Consider the following 19,187-nt stretch of genomic DNA (forward strand, 5'->3'; position numbering starts at 1 on the left):
TAGTAGTAGTAAGGTTGAAAGAGCAGATAAATAAACCAGCAACAAAACATTAGAGGAAACAAACTACTAAAAAAAATAAAAAAATAAAAAAATAAAATAAAATAAATAAAACGAAATACAGAAATAGAAGCAATAAATGACAAAAGAAAAACACCACAAAAAAAAAACGCATAAAACGACCCATATATAATTCTTCGCTCTCTCCATTTCCGCTTTTCCCTGCGTTTCCTTCCCTAATGCAGAGGCCGCGCACTTAACACAGAACACCGTCAAAGCGAGCCCCGCCAAACACCGCATGCACGCCCCTCAAAATACGAGCCAGACGTGTTTTTATTATTTTACAATTTTTCAGGATTTTTTTTTCTGGGTTCATTTCAGATTGTTTTTTTTTTCTTCAGTTTTTTGTCGCATGTGATGTAGACTTTTTTTTTTTACTTTGGTGACTGAAAAAAAAACTATACAAGGCTGAAGAAAATGTATACAAGCTCGATTTCAACGTTTTTTATATTTTTTTTATTTCTTCTTTTTCTTCTATTGTATTTACTTCGTCGTGGCTATATTTGCACTATGTGTGTGTGTGTGTGTGTGTGTGTGTGTGTGTGTGTGTGTGCTTACTTGTACCCATTCCACTCTCTCTCTCTCTCTCTCTCTCTCTCTCTCTCTCTCTCTCTCTCTCTCTCTCTCTCTCTTTGCCTGTCACCTTTAGTTTTTATTTCAATGCAAAACTAAATTAAAAGAACCGAAAAACTGCAACAACAAAAGTAACTAAAACAAAATAAACAACCACCACTATCACTACTACTACTACTACTATTACTACTACTACTACTACTACTACATTACATTAACTTACACACATACAAACAAAAAGAAAATTCGATACCAACAAAAACTTTAAAATCTACAAATCAACAAAATATTAGGGGAGAGAGAGAGAGAGAGAGAAACATGAACGAGAGAAATTGCACACTCCTCCTCCTCCTCCTCCTCCTCTTCCTTCTTATCTTCCTTTTCCTCCTCCTCCTCTTTCTTCTCACTAATCCCTCTCTTCCAATTCTTTCCCCACCCAAAGAAAAAAAAATCAATAAAAAAAATCACGAAATAAAACAAGTTAAAAATAAAATACGAAGAAAACGGAGGAGGAGGAAGATAGCTACTGCTCGTCCCGTTTTCTTCGGCTAAAAGTTTAAGGGAAGACTGACGGAATTTCTTTTCTGCCTTTGATTCCCGAGGGATTGTGACTAATGGGCATTAATGGGTTTTCGGGGGAAGATATAACTTAAGAAGGAGGAGGAGGAGGAGGAGGAGGGGGGCGGGGCGAATGTGGGAAAGGAAGGAGGAGGAGGAGGAGGAGGTAAAGTAGTTGAAAGTGGGGAAGGAACAGGAGGAGGAGGAGGAGAAGGAAGAGGAGGAGGAGGAGATAGAAGGAGGAGGAGTAGGAGGAGGAGGAAGAGGAGAAGGGGGAGAAAGTGGAGGTGAAGGTAGAGGAGGAGGAGGAGGAGGAGGAGGTTGAAGGAGTAGGAGTAGGAGCAGGAGGAGGAGGAGGAGGAAGAGGAAGAGGAGGAGGAAAGGATTATTAGGTAAGCGCTGAAGATTGGCCTGGAAAGAAGGAACTGAAGGAAGGAGTTTGGCAAAGAAGGGAATGAAGGAAAGAAGAAAGGAAACTCTCAGAAAAAAACCCCGAAAAGGTGGAAGGAGATTGGAAAAGAAAGAATGAAGTAAAAAAGAAATTAAATGAAAAGAAGATAGGTAGAGGGAATGGAAAGGAGAAGAAGGAGAAAGGAAGATAAAAAGATATGGGATAAGCTTTGTGGAATGTCTGGGAAAGAATGCTGTGGAAAAAAATAAGAACATAAGTAGAAAGTAGTTTAAGGTTAAAAGGAGGAAGAGAAGAAGTAAGAGGAGAAATAAAGGAAAACTAAACAATATACTCGAACACTTAAGGCAGAGAAATATAAAAAAGAAAATCGTTTTTACTTATTTAAAAGAAGCAAGATATTTACGATTATTTTTTCCTCTTTTCGCTTTTATTATTTTTCTTCGGACTTTGATTTCTGAATAATTAAAGATAATCGTGCTGTCACCGAAGAGCAGCAAAACAAAACAGTTATACGGATTAAAAAAAGAAAGGCTGTTGCTATCTTTCAATATATATCTATAGGAGAAAGAGAAGGAGGAGGAGGAGGAGGAGGAGGAGGAAAGAGGAAAACGAAAGAACATACTCGTTACGGATAAGGCAGAGAAAAGTAAAAAGAAAATGGGGATACTTATTTAAAAACAGTAAAATATATGACTTTTTTTTTCCTTTACCTTTGCTTATTATTTGCTAAAGGAGAGTATTTATAGGAGGAGGAGGAGGAAAAACGAAAGAACATACTAGTTACAGATAAGGCAGAGAAAAGTACAAAGGAAATGGGGATACTTATTCAAAAACAGTAAAATATATGTGATTTTTTTTCCATTACCCTTGCTTATTATTTGCTAAAGGAGAGTATTTATAGGAGGAAGAGAAGGAGGAGAAGGACGAAAGAGAAAAAAACGAAAGAATATATACTCGTTACAGATAATGCAGAGAAAAATAAAAAAGAAGATCGGGATAGGCCTACTTATTTAAAAACGGTAAAATATGACTTTTTTTCCTTTACCTTTGCTTATTATTTGCTAAAGTTATTGTTTCCGAAGACTTTAAAGGCAAAAACACTTTCATCTCAAACCAACTAATTACTTGTGATCATATTTTCCCTTTTCCTGTTTTGTTTTCTGAAGACTAAATCAGAGGCAATGAAAACAGTCGCGAAGGGTCAAACGATTCTAATACAGCATCGAAATAAAAATAATAAAAAAAATCGACGAATCATTCAACAAAACAGCGGGAAATCATTGCTCTGAAAATGTATAGCAAGTGAAAATCTGGTTTAGTCTCTCTCTCTCTCTCTCTCTCTCTCTCTCTCTCTCTCTCTCTCTCTCTCTCTCTCTCTCTCTCTCTCTCTCTCTCTCAACACGTTTCCCATCACAATACTGCTTTTGTTATGAAGATTTTTTTTTCATACAATTTCATCCCATTCTGATTCATGCCCTCAGGTGTGTGTGTGTGTGTGTGTGTGTGTGTGTGTGTGTGTGTGTGTGTGTGTGTGTGTGTGTGTGTGTGTGTGTGTGTGTGTGTGTGTGTGTGTGTGTGTGTGTTTGTTCGTGGTTGTATGTACAGAAGAGTCCACTATTCTCCCCAAACACACACACACACACACACACACACACACACACCTGGACACAATTCCAATAACCCAACACAATAAAGAAAAGAATAATAAAGGAGGAGGCAAAAAAGCACACAAAAGGAGTATTCCGAGAAAGTGTTTAGTTTCCCCTCCGGCGGCAAACCTCTCACTGCTCAAAGAAAACGAGGCGTGAGTCCCTAGGGTGGAGAGGAAGAAGAGGAAGAAGAAGAGGAAGAAGACAAGCAAGAACAAGAAGAAGAAGAGGAAGAACACGAACAAGAATAGGAATAAGAAGAACAGTAAAAGAAAACGGGATATGAGGAGGAAGAGGAAGAGGATAATAAAAGGGAACAGAAGCATATAACCAAAAAGGAGGAAAGGAGAAAAAGATCAAGGATAACTGGAGAGGAAGAGGAAGAAAGAGGCAAAGGAGGAGAATAGTAGAAGGATAAGCAAAAGGAGGAGGAGGAGGAGGAGGAGGAGGTAAAACTTCAAACAGAAAATGGGAAATCTCGCATCTTTCCCTTTGATCTTTATAACCACGAAGAAAACGTATTCCGGGCGGAGGCAGCGGCGAGGGAGACTCAAGCATATTATTTTGTCGTTGTCATAATGCGCTGATGTTGTTCCCTGGCTATTTCAATTTATCTCATCCGTTTTTAGTCATATTTATATCCATCCACTGTTTCTCTCCTTTATATTCACTTCCCATCAATCTTTAGTTTTATTTATATTCATCTAATGTCTCTTTGAGTGGCATATTCATTCCCCCATCAATTTTTACCATCAATCATACTCACCTAATGTTTCTCTGATATTCAATTTCTCTCATCAATATCTAGTCTTACCTATTTTCATCTACTTTTTCCTCTCTCATATTCAATTACTCTACTCAGTATTTAGGGGAAGGGAAGGGAAGGAAAGGAATGGGTAGGTTTGGGAGCAGAAGGGCAGTTAAGGTAAGGGAAGGTAAGGTAAGGAAAGGGAAGTGAAGGGAAGGGAAGGGAAGGAAAGGGAAGGTTTGGGAACAGAAGGGCAGTTAAGGTAAGGTAAGGTAAGGTAAGGTAAGGTAAAGTAAGGTAAAGTAAGGTGAGGGAAGGGAAGGGAAGGGAAGGGAAGGAAAGAAAACGGAAGGAAAGAGAAGGGAAGGGAAGGGAAGAGAAGGGAAGGAAAGAGAAGGGAAGGGAAGGGAAGGGAAAAGAAGGGAAGGGAAGGGAACAGAAAGGGAAGGTAGGGAAGGGAAGGGCACTGACTCACTTCCTTTCGTCAACTTTTAGTCTATTATACTCATTTGCTGTTTATTTTTCTGAACGGTTCAATTTCTCTCATCATTTTTCTTTAGTTGAATTACACTCATCAACTGTCTCTTCCACTGATTCAATTTAGCGTATCAATGACGAAAGCGAAGAATATAGATTTGAATGTACGACAGGAACGGAAAAAAATAGTATCACCTTCATGCTGTCCAATAATAAACAAGATGATTAAAAGAAAAAAGTCTCTCTCTCTCTCTCTCTCTCTCTCTCTCTCTCTCTCTCTCTCTCTCTCTCTCTCTCTCTCTCTCTCTCTCTCTCTCTCTCTCTCTCTCGTAACACCAGCCCCACATGATGCTTTCCAATCCACACACACACACACACACACACACACACAAATGTTTATATTCAATTCAGTCTCGCATTACGTTTTCTTTCATCCGCCAAAGTTATCAGCGAAATGTTTCTTTGCGATGTTTTGGGAGACAAGAAAATGCTTAAGTCTCCCCCTTTGCGTCCCACGGCTTGTTTTCTTTTTACTTCCTGAGGTAAAAGCTGCTCTATCCGGGTGTCTTATACTCCTGAGGGTGCTACGGGAGGAGGAGGAGGAGGAGGAGGAGGAGGAGGAGGAGGAACGTGAAATGAATGCAAATATTATAAAAGGAAGGTGAATAGGGAAGAGTGCGAGGAAGAGAAACAAGAAGAGGAAAAAAGAGGAGGACAAAAGGGCATAGTAGAAGAAAACTGTGGCGAGAGAAGAGGAAGAGGAAAAGAAGGAGGAGGAGGAGGAGGAGGAACGTGAAGTGAATGCAAATATTATCAGAGGAAGGTGACTGGGGAGGAGTCGCATAAGAGAAGGAAGAAGAGAAGAAATGAGGACGAGGAAAATGTATAGGAGAAAAAATATGGGAAGGAAGAGGAAGAGAAAGAGGAAGAGAATTAGAATGAGTAAAAAGGAAAGCAGGAGAAAAACAAGCAGACTGAGTAGAGAGGAAAATAAAGGAAAAAAGAATGAGAAGCAGGAAGGTAGGAGAGAAAGGAGAAGGAGGTAGGGAAAAAGGAAAGGAGGAAAACAGAAGAAGAAAACGAGGAAAACACATGCGAAGGAGGAAGAGAATTAGAATGAATAAAGAGAAAAGTAGGAGAAAAACAAGCAGAATGAGTAGAGGGGAAAAGAAAGGAAAAGAGGAGAATGAGAAGCAGGAAGGTAGGAGAGAAAGGAAAAGGAGGTAGGGAAAAAAAGGAGGAGGAAAACAGAAGAAGAAGACGAGGAAAACACATGCGAAGGAGGAAGAGAATTAAAATGAGTAAAAAGGAAAGCAGGAGAAAAACAAGCAGAATGAGTAGAGGGGAAAAGAAAGGAAAAGAGGAGAATGAGAAAGCAGGAAGGTAGGAGAGAAAGGAGGAAAAGGAGGTAGGGAAAAAGAGGAGAAAGAAGAGAAGACACAAGAAGATTAGGAAAATACACATGCCAAATCCTTTTCTTTACTCCTTCATTTTTTTTTACAGCAGAGGCGACAGTGCAAGGGCGTAAAAAAAAAAAAAAAAAATAATGAAAAAAAAGACCTCTACTCACTTCCTCTTCTTCCGTTTTAACCTTCTCTCCTTCTGTGTCATCATTGTCCTTCCCCTCTTCTCCTCTTTATACCGTTCACCTCCACATCCTCCTCCTCCACCACTTCTATCTCCTCGACAAATCCTTTTACCCGATATGTCGCATCCTCTCTCCAACACCTCTCCCATTCCCCATCTCCTTCCCATTCCTTCAGCATCCATCTCTCAACACTATCACCTTAAGCTTAGCATCTTCACCCTTATCCACACCCTCCCTTCTACCTCTGTTTCTCATGCCTTCTCTTCCCTTCACTAATCCCAGGTATTCCCTCAGCATCCCTTCCCTTCCCTTCTCCATTCCTATCGCTTCCCTATCATTCTCATCTCAGCATCCTACGCCACCATCCCCTTCTTCTATCCCTCTACCTCTTCCCTTCTCTTCCTTCCCCTCGTATCCTCTGCAGCATTCCTTCCCCTTCCCTCTCTTCCCACCCCTATCATTCTCATCTCAACATCCTACACCACCATCCCCTTCTTCTGTCCCTCTACCTCTTTCCTTCTCTTCCTTCCCCTCGTATCCTCTGTAGCATTCCTTCCCCTCCCTTCCTTCCCCTTCCCTCTCTTCCCACCCCTATCATTCTCATCTCAACATCCTACACCACCATCCCCTTCTTCTACCCCTCTACCTCTTCCCTTCCCTTCTCTTCCCCTCGTATCCTCTGTAGCATTCCTTCCCCACCCTTCCTTCCCCTTCCCTCTCTTCCCACCCTATAATTCTAATCTCAACCTCCCCCCCCCCCCCCCCCGCTACCTTCCCCTTCTACTTCTGTTCCTGTCCCCTTCTCTTCCCCTTACTAATCCTCCTCCCCTCTCCCCACCGCCTCCCCCCCCCCCTAGCGGTCGGGCGGGACATTAATGGAAAATGACAACGCAGCGTAATTGTTTTAGTCACTAATTGAGTCGTCAAAAAATCATTAGAGTTGATGGCCCGACCAAGGACCATTTTTCTTCCATGTAATACACTACAAAAATGTTTATATATGACGGACGGACGGACGGACAGACATACAGACAGGCAGGCAGGTGGGCGACACAGGTAGGCGGGCACCATGACACCTGGCTGAAGGGAATCGTTTAAAAAATGAAGGTGAAACTGACGTGCCCGAAACGAACAAAAATGAACAAAAAAGAAACAGAAAGGAAACAAATTTGAAATACATCACACTGAGAAATTTATAAAATCCCCATGAAAAAAAATTACCTACTATCCAAAAACACACAAAAAAAAGAGAAAGTAGAACCCTCAAATAAATCAAAAAGGAATATAATCGTGAAAAAAAAAACTTATCGATACTATTTTTCACGCTCACACTAAGTGGAAACAAACAAACAAAACAACATATTAAAAAAAACTAATAAGAAGCCCCTATAAAAAGACGTTTTCAATCTAAAAAAATAAAAATAAAAACATACGAAAATAAACCTAAAAGAAACATCACATTGAGGAAAACAAGTAAATAAAAAAGAAAATGAAGAACAGAAAAATAGACAAAGAAAATAACAAAAACAGAACCTCGAAAAAAGAAAAAAACAATTACTAAGAAAACAACAAAGCCAAATAAAATACACTACCGCCTAATACTCTTCTTTTTCTCCTGATCACGCCGACTGGAAACCGTTGACCTTCCCGAACACAATAAACTCAGGTGTTGCGGCTCAGGTGACGCCGCTTAAAGGTCATGAAAGGGAAAGGACAGGTGACAGGCGAGAGAGAGAGAGAGAGAGAGAGAGATTCATGCTTTTGTTCCTGTCATTCCATCTGTCTGTCTCTGTCTTTCTTTACCCATGCCCTCTCTCTCTCTCTCTCTCTCTCTCTCTCTCTCTCTCTCTCTCTCATATTACTTTTTCCCTCTCTCTGTTTTCATTGTTTTATATATATTTTTTTATCTTTTTGGTTGTCGAGAATAATAGCTTTCTCCATAGCTCTCTCTCTCTCTCTCTCTCTCTCTCTCTCTCTCTCTCTCTCGGAACGGGAAGTAGATAACAACAACAATCAAACTTAGTGACAGTCTCTCTCTCTCTCTCTCTCTCTCTCTCTCTCTCTCTCTCTCTCTCTCTCTCTCTCTCTCTCTCTCTCTCTCTCTCTCTCTCTCTCTCTCTCTCTCTCTCGTAACTGGAATTAGATAACAACAACAATCAAACTTAGTGACAGTCTCTCTCTCTCTCTCTCAACTGGAATTAGATAACAACAATCAAACTCTCTCTCTCTCTCTCTCTCTCTCTCTCTCTCTCTCTCTCTCTCTCTCTCTCTCTCTCTGCCTGTGTGTGTGTGCGTGTGTGTGTGTGTATTGATTAGAGGCACACATGATCAAACACGTTCACGAGAGAGAGAGAGAGAGAGAGAGAGAGAGAGAGAGTTAAGAGGAAGTGAAAGAGTAAGGTGAAGAAGAGGAGGGGAAGGAAGGAAAAAGCGAAGAAGGGAATTAACGAGGAAGGGAATAGAAAGATGGAAGAGAAGGGGAAGAAAATAGAAGGAAGGGAAGGGAAGGGAAAAGAAGGGAAGGGAAGGGAAGGGAAGGGAAGGGAAGGGAAAAGAAGGGAAGGGAAGGGAAGGGAAGGTTTGGGAACAGAAGGGCAGGTAAGGGAAGGGAAGGGAAGGGAAGGGAAGGGAAGGAAAGAGAAGGGAAGGGAAGGGAAGGGAAGGGAAGGGAAGGAAAGGGAACAGAAATGGAAGCAAGGCAAGGGAAGGGCACGAGAAAGGAAGAGAAGCGAAGGAAATCATAGGGAACAGAAGGGGAGGGAAGGGAAAGGAAGGGAAGAGAAGAACGAAAACAATAATAGGGAGAGAAGGAGGAGAGGGAACAGATGACGTACAAGAAACAGAGAGAAATGGAGAAGGATAAAAATGAGAGAATGATGGAGGCGAGGGGAGAAGAATGGAGATACAAGAGAAATAGATAGGAAGATAAAAGGAGGAAGAGACGGGGAGGGAAAAGGGAGGAGAGGAAAAAGATAAATCAAAGAAAGATGAGAAAGACGGATAAAGAAGAGGGGAAATATTAACAAGGAAGAAGATAGGGAGAGAAAAAGAGGATTATATAAAAAATGAAGGATAGGAAAATAAGAAAAGAAAGGGAGGAAAAAGATAACAGAGATTTAAGAAAGATAGAAAAGAGAGGGATTAAAAAAAAAGATAATAATGGGAAGATAAGAATAGAGAAACAAGAGATAGGGAGAGAAGGAGATAAAGAAGAGAAGGGAAGAGATAAGAGATAACAGCTAAACAAATGGGAGATAGAAGAAAGGACGATAAAAGAGAGAAAGATAGGGAGAGGAGAGAAAACAGAGAGAGAGAGAGAGAGAGAGAAGGGAAGGGAAGAGGGAAGGGAAAAGCCATATGTACAGGATAGAGATAGAGAAATGGGGAAAGAACAAAGAAGAGAGAGAAGAGGAGAGAAGGAGAGAAGAATTATCATCATTCTTTCTCATTCTAACCCATACATTATTTATTTCTTCATGGTCCTCTCTCTCTCTCTCTCTCTCTCTCTCTCTCTCTCAATCCCATTCATTAACTATTTTTCTTTTCTTCTCACTTTTCTTTTCTCCTATCTCCTTTTTCCCACCTACTCTCCCTCTTCTCTTTTCTTCTAGTTCCTTTGCATTTTTTTTACTCTTTGAACACTTTCTCTTTTTATTCCTTTCCATTACTATTTCTTTCTTCTTAATCATCTTTTTCCCTCTCCTCCACCTTCACCTCTTTTTTCCTCTTTTCCAGCTTTTTTTTCATCTTTTTTTTTCACTCTCTCAAGTCTCTTTCTAATTCTTCCTATAGTGTTTTTTTTTTCTTTTCTTCTTTAGCTTCTTGTCTTCTTTCTTTTTCACTTTCAAAGCTTTCTCTTCCTATCCATTTTTTCTAATCTTTTTCTTTTTTTCTCTCCTTTTTCATCTTTTAAATTTTTTCAACCCTCTTTCCATTCCTCTTTCATTACACTTTTCCTCTTTCCTTCCTTTCCATTCCTATCCATTTTTTTTCTTCTTTTTTCGTGTCCTTTTTCATCTTTAAAAAATTTTCAACCCTCTTTCTATTCCTTTTTCATTACACTTTTTTACTTTCCTTTCTCTCTTGCATACCAATATACTTCCCCTTCGCTTCACTCTCCTCTTTCTTTCTCTCTTTCTTTGCTTCTTCCTGTTCTCTTTCAATATATCTTTCCTCCCTCCACCTTCTCATCCATCTACCTCTTCCTCTCCCTCTACCTTCCCTTAATTCTTGTTCTTTTCTTCTGCTCTCAAAACATCTCAAAATACCTCACTCTCTTTCCTGCTTTCTCTCTCATTCTTTATTTATTTCCTTTACTAATCTGGAATGAAAGAGAGAGAAAAAAAGAGAAAAAGAGAGAAAAGAGAGAGTGCTTATTCCATTCCTTCCCTCTGTCTCCCTTTTCCATCTTCCTCAAAAAAGAGAAAAAAAAACAGATTAAGCAAAATTCCTTTCAATCTTAATCACGTTTTTATCTGCTGGTGCAAGTTAATCATCAATGAGAAAAAAATAAAAATACACAATAGACAAAATAAAAAAAAATAAAAAATCGAGTCTTGAATGCATAAAAGGAAACTGTTCTACGTTGAAATTAATACCCATGAAAAAAGTATATGTACATTGTTATTATTATTATTATTATTATTATTATTATTATTATTATTATTATTATTATTATTATTATTATCATTATCATTATTTGCGCTGTCAATATTGTCCACGAAATTCACGACCTATATTAAAATTGCAGCTGCCTGTCTGTCTCTGTCTCTCTTACTGTCAAATTCTCCTGTCATGTGTGTGTGTGTGTGTGTGTGTGTGTGTGTGGGTGTGTGAGTGTGTGTAAATAAAGGTTTAACATGAGCCAGTAAAGATAAAGAAAGAGCAGATGAGTGTGTGTGTGTGTGTGTGTGTGTGTGTGTGTGTGTGTGTGTGTGTGTGTGTGTGTGTGTGTGTGTGTGTGCGCGAGTGTGTGTGTGTGTGTGTGTGTGTGTGTGTGTGTGTGTGTGTGTGTGTACTCCCCTTTGTACACATTTATCTTTCAGTCTTTCAATAACACAGTTTGAAAGGCCGATATCTGTGATTCATACACGGCACACACACACACACACACACACACACACACACACACACACACACACTCCTCCGCCCCTCCCACATCCAAACACAGGCCCGCAGTAAGACAAACAGTTCAATCAAACACACAAACACACAAACAATGGAGACATAACAGACGAACAAGACGAGACCGTAAAAATGTCAGAAAAAAACACACACACACACACACACACATAAACAAACAAACGAACGCAAACACAAACACGGAATGAAACCAAACATAGAGAGAGAAAATCAACGGACATGGAAAACGTATCCCCCCCTCCCACCACCCCCCCCCCAAAAAAAAAAAAAAAAAACACTATATGGAAAAAAAAGTACAGTTTGAAAGGGGAATAAAGTTGACCATAGAATTAAATAGAGAAATATACATGAAACAGTAATGAAAAAACAACAACAACACGCAGGTCGCCTACTCGTGTCAATAGAAAACCGTTTGACATAAAATACGATACTGAAAAAAGGAGAAATAAATACAATACAAAAGTTGAACATAAAAAAAAAGAAAAAAAATCCAATTATACAAAGAATGAATGAAGGTAAATAAATTAATAAGTATGAATAACGTATGAATAATTATGAATAAAGAATGAATAAGTATGAATAATGTATAAGTATATATAAATAAACGAATGAATTAATAAACCAATAAATAAAACGCACAAAAATAAATCTTTCTTCGCCTCTTCGTTAAACTCTCATTTATATTATTTAAAGCGCGCTAAAAGGGATCCAAAGCCCTTAAAAGGTGTCAAGATGAATTGAAGGAATGAATGCATGTGTGTGTGTGTGTGTGTGTGTGTGTGTGTGTGTGTGTGTGTGTGTGTGTGTGTGTGTGTGTGTGTGTGTGTGTGTGTTTGTCAAAGCGCTTGGTAACGGGAAAAGGATTAAAAGAGGAAAGAAAGAAGAGGAGGAGGAGGAGGAGGAGGAGGAGGAGTTGGAGGAGAAGAAAGAGGATACTGCAACACCTTCCTTTCTTTCTTCTTCCTCCTCCTCCTCCTCCTCCTCCTCCTCCTTCTCCTCCTCTTCCTTCTCTTCCCATTCTCACTTGAAACCTTCCTCTTCCTTTGAACAATATGAGACTTAAATTCCTCTCTCTCTCTCTCTCTCTCTCTCTCTCTCTCTCTCTCTCTCTCTCTCTCTCTCTCTCTCTCTCTCTCTCTCTCTCTCTCTCTCTCTCTTCTTCTTCTTTTCTTCTATCCTCCCTTTCTTTCCTCCTTCCTCGTATATTTCTTTCCTCCACTTTCTTTCTTGTCTTCCTCTTCTTTTTTTCACTCAATATTCTTTTTTATATCCTTCTCCCTCCCTTTCTCCTCTTTCCTCTCTTCCTCCCTCTTTCCTTTCCACATGATTGTCCTCTTTCGTCCTCCTCCTCCCTCCTTCTTTCTCTCTCTTGGGTTCCACTTTCTCTCCCTTCCCTTCCTTACTCCCTCCTCTCCGCCCTCCATTCCAATTCCTCCTTCCCTCCATTTTTTTTCTTTCTCTTTTATCTTTCCTTCTCTTTCTTTTTTATTTATTTCTTGCTTTCCTTCCTTCCTTCCTTCCTTCCTTGCTTACTTCTTTCTTTCCTTCCTTTCTTCCTTCTCTCTTTCTTTCTTTCTTTCCTTCCTTCCTTCATTTCTTCATTCCCTCCTCCTTTCATTTATTTCTTCCTTTCTTTAATTTCTTTCTTTTTCGTTCCATTTTCATCTCCCCCCCCCCCTCTCTCTCTCTCTCTCTCTCTCTCTCTCTCTCTCTCTCTCTCTCTCTCTCTCTCTCTCTCTCTCTCTCTCTCTCTCTCTCTCTCTCTCTCTGCTAAGGTAAGCCACTACAACGTTTAAACCTTTTTTGTTTCTTTCTTTCTTTTCTCGTTTCCGCGAAATTTACACAATAAACGTTGCCCAAATAAGAAACACACACACACACACACACACACACACACACACACACACACACACACACACACACACACACACACACAATAACCCCAAAATATGTTCTTTTTTTATCATTACAGAAAAAAATGAGTAAAAATTATCAGAGCGCGAGAAAAAAAGTAAAATAAAGAGAAATGAGAAAAAAAAGAGAAAAATGAGAAAAAAAAACAGAAAAAAACAATAACCGTGACAACAACAACAATAAAACAATAGCAAAGGAACTGTAGTGGTGTTAATGCCACCTACAACAACAACGACAACAACAACAACAACAACACCAACAACAACAACAACACAAAAATTAAAGTAGGGCAAAAAAGTATTCACACAAAGTAGATAAAAAAAATAAAACCACACAAATAAAAAAATAAAAATAAAAACAGCCCAAATTAAAAAAGAAAAAAAGAAAACAACCCAAATAAAAAAGAAAAAAGAAAACCCAAATAAAAAAGAAAAAACTACCCAAAAAAAGAAAAAGAAAACAACCCAAATAAAAATAGAAAAAAAAAGAAAAACCCAAAGAAAAAAGAAAACAAGAAAACAACCCGAATCAAGGAAAAAGAAAACAACCAAATAAAAGAAAAAAAGAAAACCAAAACAATACGAAAAAAAAAGAAAACAACAAAGCGCCAAATGGACTTTAAATGCGTTCAGATAGGAAACGAATTTATTTTTCTCGGTCTTTTTCTCGCTCGAACATTTCCTTTCCTTTTATTTTTGTGTGTGTGTGTGTGTGTGTGTGTGTGTGTGTGTGTGTGTGTGTGTGTGTGTGTGTGTGTGTGTGTGTGTGTGTGTGTGTGTGTGTGTGTGTGTGTGTGTGTGTGTGTGTGTGTGTGTGTGTGTGTGTGTGTGTTCGCTTGCTTTATACAAAAATAGAAACAGATTTAATCAAAAGTTTTATCTTCGTCTGTCTTTTTCCTTGTTTTATTTATCTACTCTCTCTCTCTCTCTCTCTCTCTCTCTCTCTCTCTCTCTCTCTCTCTCTCTCTCTCTCTCTCTCTCTCTCTCTCTCTCTCTCTCTCTCTCTTCCATTTCCTCTCTTCTCTACACCTAACTTTGTTCCTCTCTCCTCCTCGTGTCTCTTTCTCTCCTTCCCCTTTCCTCTTATTCCTCTTCTATTGCTAACACTAATTTTTTCTCTCCTTTAATTCCTCCTCCTCATGCTCCTTCTCTTCCTCCTCTATTTCACTTCATTGCCTTTCTCTTTTACTCTGCTTTCCTTAAACTTGTCTTCCTCCTCCTCTTCTATCTGCTTTCTTCCACTTCTTACATTTTCCTTTTATTTCTCTCTTCCTTACACCTACTTCCTCTTTCTCTCTTCTTCTTTGCACCGAATTCTCCTTTCCTTTAACTTATACACCACCTCCTCCTCCTCCTCCTCCTCCTCCTCCTCCTCCTCTATTTCACTTCATTCCCTTTCTCTTTTACTCTTTCTCTCTTCACTACACCACATTCTGCTTTCCTTTACCTTCTACACCTCCTCCTCCTCCTCCTCCTCCTCTCTCTAATACTTCTTTCACACGCGTCTATTGGTGCCGTGCTTTGCTTCACCTTCGTAATGGCTAACGTGTTTCGCGCGGGAATGTTCACAAAGCGGCGACATTTTCCTCTCTGCCGCTCCTCGCTCGGGACAATTTCGGCCCACCATTCATGCGGCAACACCCACGGATTGTGCTTCTGGGGCTGGTGCTGGGGGGGGGGGGCTGGGGGGGGGGGGCTGATGCTGGGGCAGGTCTTGTTCCGAATTCGTCTTCATAACCTTCTTTTCCTTTGGTGTCATCCGCTTCTTCTTCGTTTTTCTTCATCTTCCTTGTTTTCTTCTTCGTTGTCTTTAAAGCAAAACAGACGCATACCAGAAACTAACCTTACCTTTCCTTTTCTTCCTCTTACCTTTCCTATTCCTTCCTTACCTTTCCTATTCCTTCCCTAATTTTAATGTTCCTTCCCCACCTTTGTTTTCTTCTTCTTCTTCGTTGTCTTCTTTTTCGTTGCTTTATTTTTTGTTGTTTTCTTCTTCGTTTTCTTTTTTCGTCGTTGTCTTCTTTGCTGTTTTTTTCTTTGTTGTATTTTCTTCGTTGTCTTCTTCTTTGTCTTCCTCTTGGTTGTCTTCATTGTTTTTTCTTCGTTGTCTTCTTCTTTGTTGTTTTCTTCTTCGTTGTCTTCTTCGCTGTCTTCTTTTTCGTTGTTTTCTTCTTCGTTTTCTTTTTCTTCGTTGTCTTCTTCGTCTCAATATTTTTCATCGTCTTCGTTTTCATTTTTTTCTTCACCTTTTTCGTGGTTTTCTTCTTTTTGACTTCCTCTTTCTTTATAATCTTCTTCGCTTTCTTCTTCGTTTTCTTCTTTTTGCCTTCCTCCTTCAGCGCCATCTGTACCTTCTTTGCCTTGTTCATCCTCGTCGTCTTCTGCTTTCTGTCTTTCTTATTTGACTTTCGTGCATATTTTTTTAGTCTTTTAGTTTCCTTGTGTTTCGGTTTTCATTATAATTTTCTTCTCTTTTCGTTTCACTTCTTTGTTTTCTTGTTTTCATTTTTTTGTGATCGTTGTTTTCAACTTCAAAATCATCTTCCATTTCCTATTCCTCTTAGTTCTCTCTTCTCTCTTTTTCATCCTTCTTTGTTTTCCTTTCTTCTTTTCTTCTTCAACTTCGTCTTCCTCTTTCCTCCTGGTGGACGGCTTCTGGTTCCTTGTTTTTCATTTCTTTCTTATTTCGCATATTTTTCATTTCTCGTTTCAATTCATGCCAGAACTGTGTCAATCTTCTTTTTTTTTTCATACGCAAACACAACCACGTAAATATACTCAAGGAAAACACACACACACACACACACACACACACACACACACACACACACACACACACACACACACACACACACGTTTAAAAATATACTTCCAATTACTCCTTTTTTTACCCTCCTTTTTATCCTTTTGTTCTATTTTGGCAATCGCAAATTCTCGCAATCCTTCTAACGCTGAAACACACACACACACACACACACACACACACACACACACACACACACACACACACACACACACACACACACAAACACCTTTTATCTATTATTTTCGCCTCAAGGACTTCACTCCAGTTTTTTTATTTTTTATGGTAACGAATAAATATTTACCTAACTGCAACTTTCATCTTGTTTACTTTCACACTACAAAGCACACACTAACCTCCCCTCGTTTTCCTCCCTCTCCCCTTCCTCTTATACTTTTCTCCCCTCCCTTCCCCTTTGCCTTCTTTCCCCTTTCCCTTCTTCCCCCTCCCCTCCCTACGACTTTCCTCTCCTCTCTTCTTCTCTCCTCACCTCTACTCTCCCTTCCTCTCCCTTCCCCTCTCCCAGTTTTACCTTCTCCCCATTTTTTCCCTCTCCTCTCCTCTCTTCGTTCTTTCCCCTCTATTTTCCTGTCCCCTTCCCCTTCTTTCCCTTCTCCTCATCTCTCCCTTCTTTCTCTATCATTTCCTTCTTTCTTCTCTCCCTTCCCTTCTTCTCTGTTTTTCTTACCTCGTTGTTGTTGTTTTTTTCCTTCTCTGCTTCTTGCCTTATCTTAACGTTCTTTCTTTCTTTCCTCTTCACACTTGTTATGTTTTCCTCTCCCCTTCTCCTCTCCCTCCTTCTCTCTCCTCTCTAGCTGTTTTCTCTACCATCGTCCTTCAAGGTCTCTCTCTCTCTCTCTCTCTCTCTCTCTCTCTCTCTCTCTCTCTCTCTCTCTCTCTCTCTCTCTCTCTCTCTCTCTCTCTCTCTCTCTCTCTCTCTCTCTCTCTCTCTCTCTCTCTCTCTCTCTCTCAAAACACTTTTAGGGATAAACTCTTTACCACTCAAACACACACACACACACACACTTCATATTTAAAGGCATTTCTCTCAATTGTGACTAAGTAAGAGAGAGGGATTTAAGATTTAACTCTCTCTCTCTCTCTCTCTCTCTCTCTCTCTCTCTCTCTCTCTCTCTCTCTCTCTCTCTCTCTCTCTCTCTCTCTCTCTCTCTCTCTCTCTCTCTCTCTCTCTCTCTCCACAATTATTATTTCTCTTCCTCCACTTTTATCCACCTATCCGCCTCTTCTTTCCACCTCTACATCAATCCACTTATCCACCTCTCTCTTTACCTCCACATCTCCCCATAACAACATAGCCTCTAATCCACTTGCCACTTTACCTTACAACTTCCACCAATCCATTTTTTCCACTTTTTCATCTTAAAACAACAACCTAACTCTACCATTCAATCATCCACATAGCCTCTCTACCCACTCCCACTAACACCACCTCCAATGACAAGCCCTTCCCGCTAACGCTCAACCCCTTCATCCACACAGCCGAAACACGCCGAACTGAACGAGGTGGAGTTGGTGGACGTCCAGACGAGCTCCACGGGGCAGTATAAGTGCGAGGTGGTGGCCGAGGGTCCCACCTTCAACACGGACACGATGACGGCCAACATGACAATCCTAGGTAAGTGTACAGGGCGGGGAGTCATTAGTGCGTTGTAGGTGTTAATAGGTGTGCAGGTAAGTCGCCAGGTAGGTCAGGGTTAATGTGGTCATTCAGGGTGAGTGTACAGGTCAGGAGGTCAGTTTTATAGGTGTTAATGGGTGTGCAGGTAAGTCGCCAGGTAGGTCAGGGTTATTGTGGTCAGTTTGGGTGAGTGTACAGGTCAGGAGGTCAGTTTTATAGGTGTTAATAGGTGTGCAGGTTATTAGAGATAGGTCAGTTTAGATGAAGGTCGGATAGCCTTTGCAATGGTCTCCCCTTTCTTTCCCCCTCTCTCTTCTTTCTCTTTTCCTCCCCTTTCTCCTCGCTCACCTTTTCCATTATGTTCTCTCTCTTCCCCTTCATTAGCGTCGTGGGTATTATTAAGTTCTCCCAGGTAAGTTGACAGGTGGGCCTCAGGTGAATGAGTATACGTAACTGACTATCTTGGGTGACCTCGAAGCTTTCTCTAAATCAAAGACACTATACCATTTTAAATTCTTAGGATACTCACCAAAATCACACTACACTTCACTCACATACTCCACCTCTCCATCTATCCATCCACCTCCTCATCCCTGCCTAGCCCCACACCTTTTCGAAACACACGGATAGAGGTGAAGGAATAAAAGAACGGGAGAACTTTAAAGCAACAAACACGAAAGAGTGGAAAGAAAGAAGTAAAGATAAGAGAAGGGGAACGAGGGAAGATAGAGAGAGAGATGAAGGGGAGATAAGAACTAAGAGGAGAGAGAGAGAGAGAGAGAGAGAGAGAGAGAGAGAGAGAGAGAGAAGAGAAAAGAGCAAGAGAGAGAGAGAGAGAGGATTGAAGAGAAGGAGGGCAGGTGATATGAGTCCGGGTAGGGTCGTTTTACCTGGAGAGAATGACCCGTGCCTACCTGGGGAAAGATGGAGGGATGGAGGAAACGGAGGAGGGGCAAGGATAAGAGGACAGGGACGAGGAGGAAAATGGATTAGAGGGAGGACAGGCGGGCTTCGGGGCGGATAATTGGGGATAAAACGGAAGAATGGAGGTTAAAAGGAAAGAAATGGCCGGGAGTTTGTCGAATAATTGGTTGTTTTGTTGGCAGTGATGCTTGTAGTGGTGGTGGTGAAGGGTGGGGTGGGGTGGGGGGTGTTTTAGTGGTGGTGGTGGTAGTGGTTGTGGTGGTGGTGATAGTGGTAGTGGTGGTAGTAGTAGTAGTAGTAGTAGTTCGAGGAAGAAGAGGAAGAAGAAGAAGAAGAAAAAGAAGAAAAGGAAGAAGAAAAAGAGGAGGAGGAAAAAGAGCATGAGAAGATAGCCTAGCCTAACCTAACCTAACCTAGCCCAAACCTAACCTAATCTATCCTAACCTAACCTGACTTGACCTGACCTAACTTAACCTGACCTAACGTAACCTAAGAAGACGAAGAAAACAAATAGAAGAAAGATCACCAATTACACCCCCCCAAAAAAAAAAAAACTACCATACACCACTCCTAAAACCACCAATAACACCACCACCACCACCACCACCCACAACAACAACAACAATAACAACAACAACAGCAACAACAACTACAACCATAACAACAATACAAACAATAGCAGCGGAATGATAACAATAGCAGTA

At 40.4% G+C, this 19,187-nt stretch overlaps 1 protein-coding gene across 1 annotated transcript in view; it reads left to right on the plus strand.

Moving 5' to 3' along the window:
- Positions 1-19,187, plus strand: part of LOC127000826 (cell adhesion molecule 3-like) — a 102,653-nt gene that overhangs the window by 16,668 nt on the left and 66,798 nt on the right. The window contains exon 3 of the mRNA XM_050864884.1: positions 17,421-17,556. Within this exon, the coding sequence (XP_050720841.1) occupies positions 17,421-17,556 (136 nt within the window). The remainder of the gene's footprint in view (positions 1-17,420; positions 17,557-19,187) is intronic.

The sequence above is a fragment of the Eriocheir sinensis genome, chromosome 19, assembly GCF_024679095.1.
Source record: "Eriocheir sinensis breed Jianghai 21 chromosome 19, ASM2467909v1, whole genome shotgun sequence".
NCBI lineage: Eukaryota > Metazoa > Arthropoda > Malacostraca > Decapoda > Varunidae > Eriocheir > Eriocheir sinensis.